Source organism: Hevea brasiliensis, chromosome 10 (assembly GCF_030052815.1).
Source record: "Hevea brasiliensis isolate MT/VB/25A 57/8 chromosome 10, ASM3005281v1, whole genome shotgun sequence".
Taxonomy (NCBI): domain Eukaryota; kingdom Viridiplantae; phylum Streptophyta; class Magnoliopsida; order Malpighiales; family Euphorbiaceae; genus Hevea; species Hevea brasiliensis.
Window position 1 is genome coordinate 40,909,473 of NC_079502.1, and position 20,057 is coordinate 40,929,529.

The window sequence follows — 20,057 nt, forward strand, 5'->3', positions numbered from 1 at the left end:
CCTTCTTTTACTTAATTACACTGTTTAGGAAAGCTTTTAGCTGGGAAGAAAAATAAGTAAGGAAAAATAAAGATAATTTTTTTTTTCTTTTTATTGTTTGTATAATAGGAAAAAAAATGAAAAAAAAAAGTCTATAAAGAATATAATATCTATTTTACCCTCTTATTTACAAGTGACAAAATATATATTTAAGTATAAAATTGTAATTTTGCTTTTTCCTTTTCACTCTCTCCAAATTGGACAGAGAATGAAAGATAGGTCCCACTTTCTATTTTGCTCTCTTACTTTCTTTTCCCTCTACTTTCCTTATATCCAAACAAGATAGAGATGAAAATTTCTTCCATTTTCCTTTTTTTTTGTCACTCCTATTTTCCTTAGTCCAAGCATAGTGTCAAAGAATCATCTATCAATTTAAAAGATTCGGAATCTACCCGATTACATTTATCACCGGAAGGCGATTTCCAATGTTCCCCAACATTTATAGGACACTGCAGTCCTTCACCAGTGAGGTCTAACGAATTCTCAGAATCCAGCAGGAAGTCTTTCATTGTCTTGAGAGATTTCAACTGACGACCAAGAGATGAGATTGTTTTCTGGCACTCAGCAAATTTACTTGCAGCAAATGCTAGCTCTTTCTCCTGTCAAAAGGCAAAGATGCCATTACCGAATTATGAAAAAGGAACAGGTACACTTAACAACAATCGCTCATTTGCTGCTCCCTCCACCCGAGTTTTGTTTAGCAAATCATTTCAAGATCAGCAAGCTAACTAACATTACATTTTACAAGGATAAATAAATCCAACCCGTAGGATACCTATAAAAATTATCATATCCAAATCTGAATTCATTCAATAATTTAAAAATCCAACCGCAAACAAGATTCATATTAAACTATTTGTATATTGTAAATCCTATCACTACCCGAATATTATTTGAACCCATCCAAAATCATTTAATTTTATATATTTAATTCTCAATTTAAATAACAATATTTTTTTGTTAATAATTTATATTCTAAAAATGTAATAATGCTATAAATATAATATTCCAAAGTATACAAATAATATAATAAAAAATATGTATTTAAGTTTAATTAATCATTTATATAGATAGATTTTGGTAATAAGTACAACTCAACTCAACCAAATCTTTTATCTCAAAAATTTATTGGGGTCAGCTATATGAATTTTCTTTCTCCAGTCTAAACGATTTTGGGTTAAATCCTCAAAAATGTGTAATGCTTCTAGATCATGTTGTATTACTCTCCTCCAAGTCAGTTTAAGTCCACCACTTCTTTTCTTTCTATCCTCTAACCCAATGTGCTCTACTTGTCTAACTGGAATCTCCGTATGTCTACACTTCACATGACCCAACTACCTCAATCTCTTTTCTCTCAACTTATCCTCAATTGGCACCACTCCTACCTTTATTTAGTCTAGTATATCCACTCATCCACCTTAACATTCTCATCTTTGCAACTCTCATCTTAGATACATACGGCTCCTTTATTGCCCAACACTCACTAATATATAACATAGCCGGTTGTATGGTTGTATAATAAAATTTTCCTTTCAACTTATTGAAAATCTTGCGATCACATAAAACTCTCATGGCACATCTCCACTTCAACCATCCGACTTTAATCATATGACTAACACCCTCCTCACATCCCCCATATACTTGAAAGATTAAGCCAAGATATTTAAAGTGATTACTTTGGGGCAATACCACTCTATCCAAACTAACTCATTCCCTATCACCTATTTGGCCTTCACTGAACTTGCAATGCATGTATTCTGTCTTAGTTCTACTTAAAGTCCTTTGACTCTAGAGTACTTCTCCAAACTTATTGAAAATCTTGCGATTACATAAAACTCTCATGGCACATCTCCACTTCAACCATCCGATTTTAATCATATGACTAACACCCTCCTCACATCCCCCATATACTTGAAAGATTAAGCCGAGATATTTAAAGTGATTACTTTGGGGCAATACCACTCTATCCAAACTAACTCCTTCCCTATCACCTATTTGGCCTTTACTGAACTTGCAATGCATGTATTCTGTCTTAGTTCTACTTAAAGTCCTTTGACTCTAGAGTACTTCTCCAAAACTCTAACTTTCTATTGACTCATTCTCGCGTCTCATCTATCAGAACTGTATCATCCGCAAACATCATGCAGCAAGGGATACTCTCTTGTATATGTTTCGTCAATTCATCTAGAACTAATGTAAAATGGCAAGGGCTCACAGCTGAACCATGGTATAATCCAACTGAGATTGGAAATTAGGATTCATTCTTTCTAAAATAGAAAAGGATAGGTGTCCTATTCGTTTATGTGACCAAAATAATTGTCGATTACCAATCATAAAGTCTCTTAACAATGCTCTGTTTCTAGATGAGAATAGAGAGGTACAACTTCTAGCAAATATAACAACCTTCTAGCAAATATAATCTATTTTGCATTCTGCCATAGCCAATCATTTTCCCTGTGCTTAGATCCTAACAAATACAATGGGAAGGATATAATTCAACTTTAAAATTAATATATCTTGTGAACGCACTAATAGGTAAGATTATATTGAAAACTAGGAATATGAAGTGTTGATGACAGATTCATTAAAAAAGTACAATTGATAGAACCTTTTCCAATTATGGGGGGATAAAGACTCATATTTTATATAAACCTCATCTTTGCCTGAGTTAGCAAAATTGGTGGAAGCCATGGTTGAAGAAAAATAAAGTTGAGATACAAGTTATCTTAACGTTTGCAACTCCTCATTGGAAAGTCCTCTTGTATGGGTGTGTTCACTTGCCTCTACAATCTCTAACACATGAGCTTGTGATCTTAAAGAGTCCATTCACTTACCATGACCCCCTAATTTGTTTACCATGAAGCTTCCAATAGTTCTTTTAATTTGTCTAGGCTTTCTACAATAATCACATTTAAGGTGATCTTTTTTTGACATGCCATAATGACAAATTTTATGTTCAAAAGAGATTTTTTTTAACATATTGGATTGATCAGTAGAAATAGTATGCAACATAGAACTTTGTCAACTCTCCTCTTGTTTCACAAAACAATAAGTTTTACTTAAGATGGAAAAGAATCCTTCCCAAGTACTTGAACCCCTATCTAATCATTCTCAATATTTAGTCCTATGAGAAAGTCATATGCATGTTCTTTCTCAATTAATGCATGATATTGTGTCGGTTATCAGTCTAGGATCGATCTTTGGATGCACAGATTGAAACAGGAATCTCGAGAAAACAAAAATTAGATGAGAAGAGAGAGAGATTCAGATGAGAAGATAATAGAATTCTTGAGAAGAGAAGATATCTTTGCATTGATTCAAGGGTAGAATGAATTTTTCAATCAGTATTCCGATTCATAACAGAGTAGCTTATCAGCCACTTACCAATTCAGTTAAGCTAACAACTTCCTAATTGATTTAGTTTATTCCAACTGCTCTACTAACAATATTTCCCTCCAAAATACATCCTTACCCACATCCCCAACTACCTATTTCTCCTCCTCCTACAATATGTAACATATTGAATTGCATCTTCAAGAAATGATGTATGAAAGTCTTGATAATTGTTGGGAATCTCACATCGAAAAGATATGAAGTAAAAGGGCAATATATAAGTGATTAAGTTGCAACATTAACTTGGCTAGTCATTTTGATGTGTAAAGCAATCTAATCACTTATATAAACTCGAATTAAAATAAATTAATTGTAATTTTATCAACACTCTCTCCGAATTTAACATGGTATCAGAGCCCAGACTGGATTGTGAGTTTCCAGCCTCCCATAAGGCTGTATAATTGAGCCCGTATTGAGTTAAAATACCAACTAATTGTCAAGTGACAACCATGAGGTTACAATTGAGGGGAGAGTGTTGAGAATCCCACATCGAAAAGATATGAAGTAAAAGGGCAATATATAAGTGATTAAGTTACAACATTAACTTGGCTAGTCATTTTGATGTGTAAAGCAATCTAATCACTTATATAAACTCGAATTAAAATAAATTAATTGTAATTTTATCAAGACTCTCTCCGAATTTAACAATAATAATCAAGATCTTGCCACAAGCCATTCATTTTAGGAAAATATTGTGATATAGTCATCTCACCTTGCTTCGTCTCATGGACCTTCTTTCGAAGCTCGTATATTTGAGCATCACTGCTCAATTGAGAATAAGTTTGAGCAGTAAACTTCAAAATTTTTTAAGTCGTATCAAGCAGAAATATCCTCAAGCAATGTGAGGTTGCATTGAGTTGATAAACCATGACATAAATAGAGAATTTTCAAATTTCATTGGTTAAAAGTTCAATCAATAACAGCTGACTTGGCTTGTCTCCTGAGATATAACCCTTAAAACCTTGAGCATAACATTAAATAATACCTCAACCAAGCAAGATAATTTGTTCTATCAAGGTTGAAGGACTAATTTGAAAAGAACGATTGACATTTGAGTTTCCCATTCTAATTCAATCAATTTGAATGCCTTAGTTTGATATTTCTTTTCTTCTGACATGTTTGATTGTGAATAGTACCAAAAAAAGCTCTAATGAATTTTGATTGTGAGTAGTACCAAAAAAAGCTCTAATGAATCGAGGGCTCTGATACCATGTTGACAAAAAAGAAAGTGACTAAAATGAATAATTCTTATTGTCCCAATTTTGAAAGTTATAAGGCAAACAATAATTTTAAAATATGAATATTCTAAACTAGGAAATTAGAATACACAAAAGAATATAAATGTCTATTTTACAACCTTAATTAGGAACCCTAATTATATTCCTAACTAAAAAATATTAAATAAAAGAAAAAAAAATCCTGAAGAATATTATCAACACCATCTTTTTCCCTTTAAGAAGCATAACCTACTTTTAAAACAAGTTTTTTCTGAAAAAAGCATTCCCTATGCTTTTGTAGAATTATCCAATGTGAAGATACACAGTTTGATGGGATCAAAATAAGAATATAGAAATTGAGTTATTTAAGAGAAGGAGATATGAGTGACATCACGTGAGGCCACACAAGAGGGTCTGGACAGTGATGCTAGATTATCTACAAGTTATCCCTCTTAAAGACTTTGAATAAGGGGATAATACAGTGATACACCAGCCATTACCCAAAATGTAGCTTACAAAGGTACACAGAACTGGAACAACAATGTGTATCCGTCAATGTAGTGCAAAGTTAATATAGCTGAAGACAATCTTTTTACCTATAGCCTCCATTGCCCTCAAAAATTCTGTGACCTATAAAATGCTTTATTATTTTACAGGAAAACAATTTTTAAAAAAATAACAAACTTCATGTACTTTTTTTGTTTTCTTTTTTCAAATTTGTCCTATATTTTAATGTTAGTAACAATTATGGCCAATTTAGGCAACGTACACGATTATTTCTTCAGGATGATGATAACACAAACTATTATTTTTCTTACATCCTTTTCCTTTCGAAAAATTTGAAATTTTATACATTACGGCATTCATTAAATTGACCACAGTTGTTACCATTGTTAAAGTTTATGTCCACAACCAACAAAAAAAATATATATATATATATATATATATATATATATATATATATATATATGAACTAGCCTTATTACCACAAAAACTTCAAACCAATTGTTTAACGTTTTAGATGAATTATTCCAATTCCAGATCTCACTTTACATAGGTAGTTGAGAATTGTTATATCGTAGTGTCACAGTAAACCCCAATTTCAGGGAGAAGAGGAAGAAATTAAGAAGGGAAGAGAAGGTATTACAGAGGAAGAAGAAAAAACAAGGAAAGAATAGAGGATTAGAGATGAGAAGAAGTAATAGAATTGTTATTGATTTTCAGAGTTGCCTTACTATTACAGCTATGCTCTGTTTTATACTCTCTAGCTAAGATCACTGCTTTTGACTTTTTCCTAACCACCTGTAACAAGAATACAATTACCAGCTCACTCTCTTAACCCTCTGCCCTTCAGCTACTTTCTTCAGTCTTTTCTCTTATAGGTGATACATAGGATACCAATCAGTGTTATAAGTACATTTAAGAAGTATATTTGCCTCTAACACAAGCAGTTCTGTTTCCTTAAATGGAAAGGAACAGAAGTTCCACAATGTGGCAGTATAACACGCAGTTTCCATATATGTAGGCTGAAATTTTAAAGGTGAACTGCAACATTTGTTTGTTTGGAGTAAGCATTGAGAATTGAACTTCTAGTGTGTATTAGGACACTTACCTGCTTTATCCTCAACTCCTCATTACAACTTGCAACACGCCTGAGCTCGGCCTCATGCTGGAGGTCAGCTTCATGCTTCTTTTTTGAAAGCTCATCCTCCAATTTCTGACACTTTGCTAAAGTTTCTGTCGACAAAGCATGCTCCTTCTCAACCTCTTCACCTAATAAACCAACTTTAGAAAGCAAGGTTTTGATTTCGGCTTCAGCAACTAAGAGTTGAGACTCTGCAACATCTCTCTTTGCTTTGATGTGCTCCATCTCTTGGTCTCTCAATTGTTTTGTTTCATTTGAAAGAGCTAACTGAACTAGCAGCTCAACCAACTTTCCCTCCACTTCTTTTAGCCCACTTTGAGACATCTCAAGCTGCCTCTGGCACTCAGTCAAAGCCTTTTCTGATTCAACTTTTTCTCCCTCTAATTTCTCTAACCTTTCCTCCAATTCAGAAGTCCGTTGAATCATGGTTTCAAGTTCAGCTTTCCTTAGGCTTTCAACACCATTTGCTTGATCTGATAATGGTCCTGCCTCTAGGTAAGCAATTCCACTTTCTGTATCCAGTAAAGCTGCAAGTCTTTCCATTTCCAGAAAATCATTCATGAGATCAATTTCTACAGAAGGAACCATTAGGTTACTTCCAAGAGCCTTATGATTCTTGAATTGATGAAGTTCAGTGATAAGAGCAGATGCCCATGAGTCCGAACAACTTGGCTCACATTCATTTATCTCCAACCTGCTAATTTTGTGTGCATCACTTTCAGCCGCCAGCAGCCTCTCCCCACTATCAGACTGGCTGTCTGCAAACGATTCAACATAAATTGAAGAGGCAGTCAATGATTTATGATCATTTGAAGGGGATGCTTTAAGAGCAAAGGTTTTTAGCCTACGACACTCAGCTTCAAGCTTAGCAACCTTCTTTATGCTTTCCAAATGTTGTTTGCTAGCTGTTTCAGCTGCTTGGATGCTTAGGTCCCTCTCCATAATCCTAATTTCTAGCTCCTCAGCTTGAGAAAGGAGCTCAAGTTTAAGGGAAGAGTTATCTTTCTCTGCAGCCTCAAGCTTTCGTCGAAGATCAGAATCAACTGATGTTGTTGCTTCACTTTTAGCAGTTTGAAGTTGTGCCTCAAGCTGAACAAGCTTGGTCTCAAGCTCAGACTTGATAGATTCCCATTCACGAATTCTCTGGGCAAGAGCTTCATTGATCCTTTGCTCCTGCTCTTCTCTAGCTTGCCGTAGTTGCCTCATACATTCCTTAAGTGCTGCATCCAGATGGCCAACTCTATCTTCAAGTCCAACTTTATTCTTTACAGCAACCTCAAGTTGTTGCTTTAAAGCCACCAATTCTTTTTCAGCTTTCTCCCACCCTAACAGTTGAGAATGAAAACAGAAAACAAGAAGCTATTATGGAAAGATCTTCATAATATTCTAATTAGGATAAGGAAAAAGATGACACTAGGGTAAAATGCATATTTCTAGATCTTTATAACACCCTCATGGAAGATACCTGATGGCAACCACATGAAGGAAACAAAAACTAGCAGGTGGAAAAAATAAATAAATAAAAATAAAAACAACTTTGCGTGCATAAAATCCCTCTTAAGTGAAAAATGCACAGAAATTGAATTCAATATCCGCGCAAGCTCTTACGCACATGTATAAATCGACTCAACTCAACCTAACCTCAATACCAAACTAATTCAAGTTGATTACATAAGCTATTTTCTGTATTCTGCTTAAGTCAATGCGAGCACATGTGCTCTGTGTAAGTGTGCATGCGTTCAATAGCCTAGGACAAATGAATATCATTTCCCCATTAAAAGTCACAAGCAGATTAAATATAATCGATATAAAATAAAAATGCAGACATCACTGGAAATCTGGAATATGGTGTCAAGTGTTGATCTTCATAAAGTGAAGCAATAAGCTTATCAGTCCATTATGCAAAAAGATAGAATTTTAGTTGCAGAAATTATCTATTATCGCCAGTTGTCTTATCATGCCTTATCCAGAGCATAATTTCATTTTACACATTTTAAAGAAAAGACTAGCCAAATGTTGCCTTTTCATGCCAATTTCTAACTGAAGTTGAGCACAAAATGCAAGAGAGTGGATACCTGAGACTGCTTCTTCTGCAACTTTGGCATGCTGCTTTACCAACTCTTCCTTAGCACTGATGTTCAAAAGAGCAGCAGAAAGTTCGAGTGTTAAAGTCTTCACATTGTCAGTAATTTCTTCATCTCGTGGTACTGCCTTAGAAGTGACTTCTGGCGACTGAGGATTATGAGTTGGATATGCCTTTGGTGACAAAAAATAAACAAATAATAATATCTCTAACAGCATCCCTCTATAGATCATGAACTGCCTAAAATAGAAATTTATGCATACATAATATTTGAGATTGCACCCACATTAGGACAATCTTGAAATAAGAATGTTTGGAATATCACTTATGGAAATGAGTCACACATCAGCGGTAGTATACAAGAAAATTAAATAGCATATAAGTGTTGGCAAACCAAACCAAAATGGCTTAGGCTATTTTGGTGACAGAGAACCCTATTTCAAGCCTAGTTCAGCATGTAGCCGGCCAATTTTATATTCACACTCATGGGTCCATAATTCTTAACACGTTATCAGAGCAGGTCAGGGCCTAGTTTCAATTCGATTTCTCGTGTTGCCGCTGCATTTTGGTTTCATAACTAAAATGCATAACTGGAATAGAAGGGAAAACCGTTCTTGGGAGGAGTTTGAGAAAGGAATTTGTTGTAGATTTGGGGAGCAAGGGCTGAAAGATATTGTGGAAGAATTTATGAAGCTTAGGCAAAAAAATTCCTTAGAAGAATATCAAGATATCTTTAAGGATTTGAGGATAAGGATAGAAAGGGTTATACCAGATTTAAAGGAGGCTGATTTTCTTTCTACTTTCATTGGAGGGCTTAAGGATGAAATTAGATTAATGGTAAGAATGATGAAGCCAGCTACTTTAGCTGATGCAGTAGAGATTGTAGGCTGCAAGAACAGTTATGGGATACCAAAAAGAATAGAACCTTCAATAAAACCTTCAATTACAACCATAGATTTGCCATCCAATTTCACTACTTATAATGCCTACTCCAAACCTACTCAAATGTTTCCGTATCCCCCTAAACAACCAAATCCAGATCTGACTAGTAAAACCCTAAACTCTGCTCATACTACCAGTAAACCAACTTCTGCTGGAAGTACTTCTTCTGTTAACCAAAATTCCAATACTAACCTTACCAAACCTATTGTTCAAAACAACTCAAATTCTAGATCTCATTCCAAGCCCTGTTATAAATGTGATGACGAGTATTTCCCTGGACATCAATGTAAAACTACGACATTAGTAGCATTGTGAATTGGAGAGCAGGAAGATGGGAACAGAGAGGAGGTATGGCATGAAGTGGCAGAAGAAATGGAAGATAAGGCTGACCAAGGTGAATTTATGCTTTTTGTCCAAGCAATAGAAGGAAGTAAGGGGGCAGATACCATTAGAATTTTAGGGATCCATAAAAATAGAGAAATGGTGATTTTAATTGACAGTGACAGCAATAGTAATTTCATTGATAAGAAAATGGCTTAGGAACTTAAGTTGGAATTGGTGGATATTGTAGAAAGAGATGATTCTCATTGATTTCAATTAATCTGTACATGGGTATATATATACAATTGATTCCTATAATTGTGTTCTACTAATTAGGAAGAAATCCTAAATAAGAAATTCTAAATAGGAATACAGAATACAAAATATACAGAGAAATAATATAGTGATTAACTTTCCATAACATAGTGATTGACTTTCCATAACACTCCCCCTCAAGTTGAAGCATAGATGTTAATCATGCCCAACTTGTCACAAATGTAGTCAATTGTAGCTCCATTCAGAGCTTTTGTGAAAATATCTCCTAACTGCTCTCCAGTTTTGATGTGTCATGTTGAGATGATCTGTTGTTGAATCTTTTCACGAATAAAGTGACAATCAATCTCAATATGTTTGGTCCGCTCATGAAACACCGGATTAGAAGCAATATGAAGAGCAGCTTGATTATCACACCACAATTTCGCAAGCAGGAAGGTCTTAAAACCTGTCTCATCTAGTAATTGAAGTATCCACATTACCTCACATACTGATTGTGCCATGGCTCTGTATTCGGATTCAGCACTAGATCGAGAAACTACACTCTGCTTCTTGCTTCTCCAAGACACCAAATTTCCTCCAATAAAAACACAATATCCAGTAGTTGACCTCTTGTCAACCTTAGATCCAGCCCAGTCGGCATCTGAAAAACATTCAACATTCAAATGCCCATGATTACCATATAGCAAACCTCTTCCTGGAGCGCCCTTCAGATAACACAAGATTTGTTCCAAGGCTTCCCAATGAGCAACAGTTGGGGAAAACATAAACTGACTTACCACACTAACGGCATAAGCAATGTCAGGACGAGTGACTGTAAGGTAGTTCAATTTTCCTACCAATCTCCTGTATCTCTCTGGATCTTCAAACAACTCACTATCCCCTGCTAACAATTGTAAAGTTGGAGTCATAGGTGCGCTACAAGGCTTAGCACCTAATTTTCCTGTCTCTGTCAATAGATCGAGGACATATTTTCTTTGAGACAAGAAAATACCCTTCTTACTTCTCATAACTTCGATACCCAAGAAATACTTTAACAATCCCAAGTCTTTGGTCTGAAACTGAGTTTGGAGGAAGGTTTTAAGAGATGAAATACCTGCAGAGTCACTCCCAGTGATGACAATGTCATCCACATAGACTACTAAGAGAATTAGACCGGCCTCAGATTGCCTATAAAATACTGAGTGATCACACTTACTCTTTTGCATACCAAATTCCTGTACTGCTTCACTGAATCTCCCAAACCATGCCCTAGGACTTTGTTTCAAGCCATAAAGAGACTTCCGAAGCCTACAAACTTTACCCAACTCCCCCTGAGCAACAAACCCAGGTGGTTGCTCCATATACACCTCCTCCTGAAGATCACCATGAAGGAAAGCATTCTTGATATCCAATTGATGCAGGGGCTAATCATATGTAGCTGCTAAAGAGATAAACAAGCGAATAGAAGTAAGTTTAGCTACAGGAGAAAAAGTATCAGAGTAATCAACCCCATATGTCTGAGCATATCCTTTTGCTACAAGGCGTGCTTTTAACCTAGCCACAGAACCATCGTGGTTTACCTTCATCAGTATATACCCATTTGCAACCAATAGCTTTCTTACCAGTGGGCAAAGGCAATAGTTCCCATGTACCATTAGCATCTAAAGCCTCCATTTCCTCTTTCATAGCATCACACCAGCCAGGATGAGACAGTGCCTCGTCAACAGTATTAGGGATAGGAACAGAGTCTAAAGAAGTAACAAAACACCGAGAACAAGAAGACAATTGATTATAAGAAACAAAAGAAGAGATAGGATAAGTACATGAACGTTTACCTTTACGAAGAGCAATGGGTAAGTCTAGATCAGAATCATGATCAGTATGAGGTACAGGATCTCCCAACGAAGTAGCTGGCGGAGGATCTGAGTCAGGAATCTCCAATCTCCTGGAATAAACATGAACAACGGGAGGTCGAGTAGGTCTAGAGACAGAAGGAACAGGCTGTGGGAGAGGACCAGACATTGGTTGGACAGTATATATTAAGGGATCATCCTCCTCCCCCTGACTCTCATACACAGATGATGGAGGAAAAAATGGAGTGGACTCAAAAAATGTAACATCTGCAGAAATAAGATAACGATTAAGAGTAGGAGAGAAACAACGGTACCCTTTTTGGAGTCGGGAGTACCCAAGGAAGACACATTTGAGAGATTTTGGATCCAATTTAGTAACCTGTGGACGAACATCACGCACAAAACAGGTACAACCAAAAATACGGGGTTCAATAGGGAACAAAGATTTTGTAGGAAACAAAGTAGTATAAGAAATATCCCCATTAAGGACAGAAGACGGCATACGATTGATCAAAAAACATGCCGTAGAAACTGCATCCGCCCAAAAGTGTTTAGGTACTTTCATCTGAAAAAGAAGAGCACGAGTTACCTCAAGAAGATGACAATTTTTTCTTTCGGCCACGCCATTTTGGGATGGGGTATCCACACAGGAAGACTGATGAAGAATGCCATTTTGTGTCATATAAGGCTGAAATTGTGCTGAGAAGTATTATTTGGCATTGTCACTTAATATGCGCACAGAAATATTAAATTGAGTTTTGATTTCATTACAAAAAGCACAAAAGATAGAAAACAACTCAGAACGATTTTTCATTAAATATAACCAGGTAACACGAGAGTAATCATCAACAAAAGTAACAAAATAACGAAATCCAGTTTTAGATGTAACAGAACAAGGACCCCAAACATCAGAATGAACTAACTCAAAAGGAGATGAAGCCCGTTTATTGACTCTAGACACAGAAGGCAAACGATGATGTTTTGCAAACTGACACGGCTCACATTCTAGTACTGATAAAGACTGAAATTGAGGACACAGCTTCTTCATGGTAGACAAAGAAGGATGACCCAATCTACAATGAGCTTCAAGAGGTGTTAAGGTACTGGAGCAAACAAGCGACCGCGTTACATGATTTTCCAGAATGTAGAGACCACCTGACTCGCGTCCTCTACCAATAATCTGCTTCGTCGTAAGATCCTGAAACAAACACTGGTCAGGAAAAAAGGAAACAGAACAATTTAAGGTACGAGTAAGTTTACTAACAGAAAGTAGATTAAAAGAGAATTTTGATAGACACAAAACAGAAGACAAAGAAATTGACGAAATCGGGTTCGCAGTTCCAGAACCCATGATACAAGAAGTAGAACCATCAGCTAAACTAACAGTAGAGGAAGTGAGATTAAACTGAAAAGCAGATAGAAGACTAGAATTACCTGTCATGTGATCTGTCACACCAGAATCAATAACCCATTTGGATGAAGAAGACATAAGGCATGTAGTGGATTTACCTGACCCAGCGATCGCAGTGACAGGGGAACTGGTAGGCTTTAGAGATGCCTGATACTGGGAAAATTGTGCAAAATCCTCTGCAGATACCAAAATAGTTTTCTTAGAGGAAGATACTGTATAATTCTCTGCTGCCATATTTGCCATCTGTGATCGCTAATTTTTTCTCTGCAGCTGCGGACAATTATATTTTGTATGGCCAGGCTCATGGCAATAATAACAAATGACTCCTCTTGAGTCCTGATTAGAACTAGCCTCTCCATTACGCTGATTACTTATGTTGCCTGTAATTCCTCCTCTACTTCCTCTTCTATTACCCTGTTGTCCATTTGGATTACGGCTAATAAGAGCACTACTGGCAGGCTGTGAAGATTGAGTACTCTCTGTACGAAGGACCCGTGTGAACGTTTCATGCAAAGAGGAAATCTCAGAACTGGAGAGGATCTGAGATTTAGCAGTCTCATACTCTGAAGGAAGGCCTGCAAGAAAACTCATAACAGCCAGTTGCTCCCGTTGGACTTGCTGAACTTTCACATCAGGACTAAAAGGCAACAATACATTAAGTTCCTCATATACCCGTTTAAAATCCATAAAATAAGCCGTGAGAGACTTATCCTCTTTCTCAGCACGGTAGAATACCTTACAAACATCATAAATACGGGAGATATTCCCTTTACCAAAATACAGAAAATCTAAGTAATCCAACAATTCCTTAACAAATTCACAGTGATTAATTAAACTAATTACCTCACTATGAATCGAGTTCCGAAACTGCAAAAACAGCCGAGCATCCTCCCTTAGCCAAATTTGTCGTGTATCATCAGTGGGTGGATCTTTAGTAAGGTGATCATCCTTATCAATGCTACGCAAATAGACCCTAACAGTCTTACTCCACTCCAGGTAATTCGAACCATTAAGTTTGTGTTCCGTGATCTTAGTCATCAACGGAATCACATCAGAAATAACATTCTTATTGTCTGCCATTTGTTGAGACAAAGAAAACTAACCGAAACGCTAATCCAAAGTGCTTATAGCAGCAAAATAACCCAAAATCACAAATCAAGCAAATACCAAAATAGGATCTGAGAGCCAAACCTCAGAAGTCCTTTAATGGTTATCTTTGGATCGAACAAAGACACATGAGTGGAATGAGGGGTTGAGACGACGCCGCGGCGATGTTGATCGGGGTTGAAGCGGTCGGTCGTGCCAAGGTCTCTCTGGTGGGTAGTGAGAACAAAAAGTCACCCAAGATTGATGACTGCTCGATACCATGTAGAAAGAGATGATTCTCATTGATTTCAATTAATCTGTACATGGGTATATATATACAATTGATTCCTATAATTGTGTTCTACTAATTAGGAAGAAATCCTAAATAAGAAATCCTAAATAGGAATACAGAATACAAAATATACAGAGAAATAATATAGTGATTAACTTTCCATAACATAGTGATTGACTTTCCATAACAGATATACCAGCTACAACAATAGCAGCAACTGACGAGAGGAAATTGAAGTGCAGTCATCAGTACCAGCAGTTTATTTGGAAAATTCAGTCCTATAAATTTCAATGACTTTAGAATATTAGCGTTAGGGAGTTTTGATATGATTTTGGGAGTTGATTGGCTTAGTAGATAGGGACTAATTTGTTTATGGAATTTAAATTTGAGAACCAGATCGTTAATAAAAAACAAACCAAGGACTGATTAATGGGTTTCATGATACCTTAGGAACTTAATTGTAATTTGTCCTATGAATAATATTTATCAACATGAGAGTAAAATAAAGAGGTCTTTTCGTAGGAAGACCAAATTTCATATGGAATAAAAGTCCAAGTAGAGATTTAAGATTACTTTTGGATCTACAAATACCATACTTGTAAACATCACTACTCAATCTTTTAGTTAGAAATAGGTTGACACGATTTCGAAACAAATACAAATAAGCACAACTCTAATCCTTTGTTTTCGTGTCATTTTCGTAGGCAGCGTCTAAAATTGCCACACCCAATAAATTCCAGGCAATTTATGCTTTTGCTTGAGTTGTATAATGCAATTATTAACCCTAGAAAGTGTGATACTTTTTTGATAGGTGGTCCTAGATTCTACTAGTCTGATGCTAATAGTTTATCTTGTTTGCCTAAACTTCATTTATTTTGTGAAAAAAAATAATAACAAGATTTTGCACACATCTTTCAATCCTAATTTCTCAAGTTCTACAAAAACTAAACCTACTTTTTTTCTTAAAAAAAAAAAAAAATTTCCCCAGTCATTCCTCATCAGCTTGCTTATGGAATTATGTTATTCATCAAACAGATGTATCTCATTCTAAAACAACAATCAGAAATGCAGAGATCCATTCTTTTTTAAACCAAAACAGATCTTGAGAAATAGAAACTTCATCAACATTTAGCAATTTGAACACCCCAAGAAGTGAATTAAAGAATTTTAAGTAATATCTTGATTTCTATGCTCAAAATTTTTACAGCATTTGATGCAGACAGGTAACTCAAGAAAATTCAAATTTAATGAGTCAAGAAACCTGAGTTATGGTCTAGATGACACAGGACTTATTAGGCACATGTCCAATGAAGAGAAACCTAGTTGGAAACTAAATTATTCCTTAATATTGCCTTGCAATGATGCTAATTAAACCGGAAACATGCAAAATTTGGATAAATATCACACGTGTTCACTCAACTTTATGAGTATTTTCATAAAAATTATTGAACTTTAATTTCTCTCATACAAGTCACTGAATCTTAATTTGGTTTCATAAATATCATTGTGACCAGAAATTAAAAGTTTTTAGGTTAACCAGCTAACTTGTCAATAATTTTACAAATATAATTACTTTATTTTATTAGTTTAAAAATAAAATAAAATACATAAAACGTATCAAGCTATCCCCTCACAGTCAAGCCACCCCCCCCCCTCCCCCCAAAAAAATCTGTTTCTTCTCCACCAACAACCACTAGTTAGGTAATTTTATTTGTAAAATAGTTAACAAGTCAGCAAATTAACCTGAAAACTTTTAATTTCTAGTTACAGAGACTTTTATAAAATCAAATTGAAGTTCAATGAGTTTTATAAAAAAAAAAAATTAAAGTTCGGTGACTTCTAGAAAAACACTCATAAAGTTAAGTGACCACGTGTGATAATTACCTGCGGAATTTTATTTTTGGAGTTGTGATTTTGTAATTTCCAATATGATGGAAAAGTTGTCCTAATGTCTTTATAAGTCCTTATTTTTATTTTGAAGTCTTCTACTCCTTATTTTTATTTTGAAGTCTTCTGCTTGGGCCCTTGTTACTTTAGGATAATATTACTAACTTTAATTTTCCTTGGAAGTCCAAATCTAAGGAATTAGGTGTAGTTTTGAATTTCAATGTCTTAAAAGTTCGGCATTAGTTTTAAGTCTTCAAATTATGTTCCTAATGCTTCTATTGCAGTTTTCAATCAAAATTTCTAGCAATGGCATTTCATTGGATTTGCGATGCAGATCAATCGTGGTGTGATACCTAAAGAACCTTGGGTATGATGCCAATGGAACAGATGCGAAGCATTGACTCTTTTATTTTATTGTTCAAAGCTACTGTTCACAATGCTCTGATACACTAAAAAGGACAGTGACAAACACACCTATTACCCCTTTTTATGTGGAAAAAAAAAAAGACTAAAATGATCTTTCTTGTTTAATTCTACTCCATAAACCTATTCCCTTACAAGCCTCAATGTTCCAGCTAAATTTCTGCCCATTCTAGCCTTCAAATAAACCAAAATCAATCTCCATGTTCAGCTCTGCATCACTTTTCAAGGCATTTAATGTACTAGTAGTTAAGATTCTCTATCCCTTATAAAACAAATTGGAACCAGCATTTGGAAAGTGGTACGAACTCCAGATGTTGCAACCCCCAGTCTCATATGCCTATGCATATGCATGTAGAAAGAAAAGCAATAAAGTGGAACTGACTAGGAAAAAGTTCTACCTCCAGTATCTGAACTTTGATTTCAAAAAGAAACTCTGTTAGTCCGCAATGAAAAAGAATTGATAACAAAACTCTAGTAGTGAATCAACAAAAATAGGTTTGCCCATCTTTCAATTAAGTTTAGTGAATCAACAAACACTGAATATGCTTCCTATCTCTCGCGTCAATCTACATCAAAGCATAACATAAATGCATGACCGATTAATTCTTCCCTTAGATACAAAACAACGGAAAAAAGAATAATAAATAAATAACAATTGCTTGATAGATTTGTCAGAATTCAAAAAGAAACATCATTACATGCCAATTATTGTAAGTTTATAACATTAACAAAGCAAAGACTGCCCATTGAACAAATCCAACTAACCTGATCATCTGAAAATCTTTCAAAGTGGGATGAGATAGATCCAGGGCTGTCAGTTTCGCCAGGATTCTTCTCTGAAGACTTCCTTCTCCACAACCAACTTCGACGATCCATCTCCAATTACAGCAAAGCATAATCATTCCTTTCCATAACTACTGAATCTGAACCTCAATTGGCATGTGTTCGCTTAGAAGAAGATATGCAAAAATCCAGTGATTTAAGCAAGCAAAAAGAGTCGAATCCAAGTGTTACAAACAAATTTATTTGAAAGCAATAATAATAATAATAATAATAATAATAATAATAATAATAATAATAATAATAATAATAATAGAAAGGGGTTTCTGGTAAGCCTCTGCTTTGCTTAGAATTCACTCTCCAACCAACCTACCCTGCAAACAGGAATGTTTTACCTTATTATTAATATTTTAATCAACACACCCAGAAATTGAATGCTTTATTTGCTAATTCTGAATAATAATAATAATAATAATAATAATAATAATAATAATAATCAAAACGAAGCTTATTTCTCCAAGCAACTGAGCAAGTATTAACTAGACAGCTACCAAATTCCTCAATTCTTAAGCCATAAGATGACAGCCACATAGAGAGGACCATGTGAAAAAAACCCTATACCCATTTCAAAAATATCTAACCAAAACTATAAGGATTATCAAAACTATCTTCAAAATCAAAAGTCACAGCCGAGGCAAGCCTAAAAAAAATAAAAAAAATAAAAGAAAAATACAAGAAAAATGCAGAAAAATTTCAAAAAGTATCATACAAGCCATACCTGAAGATGTGGTTTGGAGTAAGGTTGTGCGGCTCTACTTTGGTTGGAGTCTTCCTAAAAATTGGGATCCAGCTGAAATTTTAATACAGGTTTAATTTTTAGTAATTTTGATTTAGATTTGGTACGGTCTTTAATTTTTTAATTTTAATTTAATTTAATATATTTTTTAATTTAATTATTAATTTTTAAAATAATTTTATAAGACTGTTTTAATAAAAAAAATCATATTTACATAATATTTAAATTTTAAAGAAAATTATTAATACATAATATATCATATAATATATTTTTTAATTATTTTTAAAATATATAATTTTAATTATAAAATACATATATAATTTAAGATTAAATATATATATTATATATAATTTAAGATTAAATATATATTAATATAGTAATAAGTATATCACATAATATATTTTTAATTATTATAATTATATAATTATAAGATATAAATATAATTATAAATTAAGTATTTACATATATGAAGTATGAAATATTAGCATTATTAGTAATATCCTTGATAATTTATATTATTTATAAAAATATCAATAAAAATATTAATAACATAAATTAGTGATAAAATTTTGTCATTATTTACTTTAAGCAATAAAGCATTCGTCATTAATGATTTCAACAACGAAAAACTAATCCATACAAAGTCACTACCAATAATTTTTAACGGCGATTTATCCACCGCTAGTACTTTCAACAACGAGAAATTATTTTATAGAAATAATTTTTGACAATAAATTATTAATCTTTAATACTTTTAACAATAAAAATCTATTCAATACAAATAAGTTACTACTAATTCTTAGTGGCAACATAACTATTACTAAATCTATAAATAATTTTAATTTAAATATTATTATAATTAATATAAATTAAAATTTAAATATCTATAATCTATAATATATATAATATATAAATGTGTGAAGAATATGAAAGCATTAAAATTTCTCATAATGCTGTTCATTATTTTTATTATTTATAATTATATTTTTTTATTACATAATTAATTTTAAAATTTATATAAATTTAAAATTCTTAGTGCTATTTAGATTTAAATTCTACTTAATTAATTTTTTTATAATTTAATATATATATATATAGCTTTGGAAAAAATACTTTTCATAATTTATATTATTTATAAAAATAAGAAAGTATTTTATTTTCTTTGAATAAACTTTTTTTTATTGAATTTTAATAGATTTCTATCTTTATCTTATAATTATCTATATAAAAATATTTTAATATAATAATAAATATTTTATTTACTTTTCAATAATAATAATAATAATAATTCGAATAATATCATATCTTAATTATCCCATATCCAAATCATTCTAAAATAGCTAGAATTAAAAAAAAAATCAACATTATATGAAATTATATCAAATTAAATTTATTACAAATTCTTAAATAGTAATAAAAAATTTTAGATTTTTCACGCTGATTATATATGATTATATATATATATATATATATATATATATATATTAAAAATTAATTAGTCTCATAAATTTAATATTTTATTATTGAAAAATTTTAACATGCAAATATATGAACCAATAAAATAATAAATAGTTAAATTTATATAATTATAGAACACTTCCTCTTATATAATTATATTATAATAATAAATTTTT

General features: G+C 33.5%; 1 protein-coding gene across 2 annotated transcripts; it reads right to left on the reverse strand.

The window, feature by feature from the left end:
• Positions 1-324: 324 nt before the first annotated feature.
• On the reverse strand, positions 325-18,522 carry LOC110666712 (filament-like plant protein). 2 transcript variants are annotated; one of them, XM_021827301.2, is made up of 5 exons: positions 18,406-18,522; positions 17,613-18,001; positions 8,370-8,526; positions 6,262-7,619; positions 325-638 (listed from the first exon to the last, which is right to left on the reverse strand). In XM_021827301.2, the coding sequence occupies exons 2-5, from the start codon at positions 17,721-17,723 to the stop codon at positions 375-377; spliced, it is 1,890 nt and encodes a 629-aa protein (XP_021682993.2). In that variant the 5' UTR covers positions 17,724-18,001; positions 18,406-18,522; the 3' UTR covers positions 325-374. The 2 variants fall into 2 exon arrangements, with proteins under 2 accessions (XP_021682993.2, XP_021682991.2); XM_021827299.2 differs by having other exon boundaries at positions 8,370-8,550.
• Positions 18,523-20,057: the final 1,535 nt, after the last annotated feature.

What these genes read in the sequence shown, in the direction of transcription:
- LOC110666712 (XM_021827299.2), bottom strand. Translation starts at nt 17,723, where the DNA reads ATGGATCGTCGAAGTTGGTTGTGGAGAAGGAAGTCTTCAGAGAAGAAT. An exon ending in AAAGATTTTCAGATGATCAG is followed by an intron (nt 8,551 to 17,612) that starts GTTAGTTGGATT and finishes TTGTCACCAAAG; the next exon opens with GCATATCCAACTCATAATCC. An exon ending in AGGAGTTGAGGATAAAGCAG is followed by an intron (nt 639 to 6,261) that starts GTAAGTGTCCTA and finishes GCCTTTTGACAG; the next exon opens with GAGAAAGAGCTAGCATTTGC.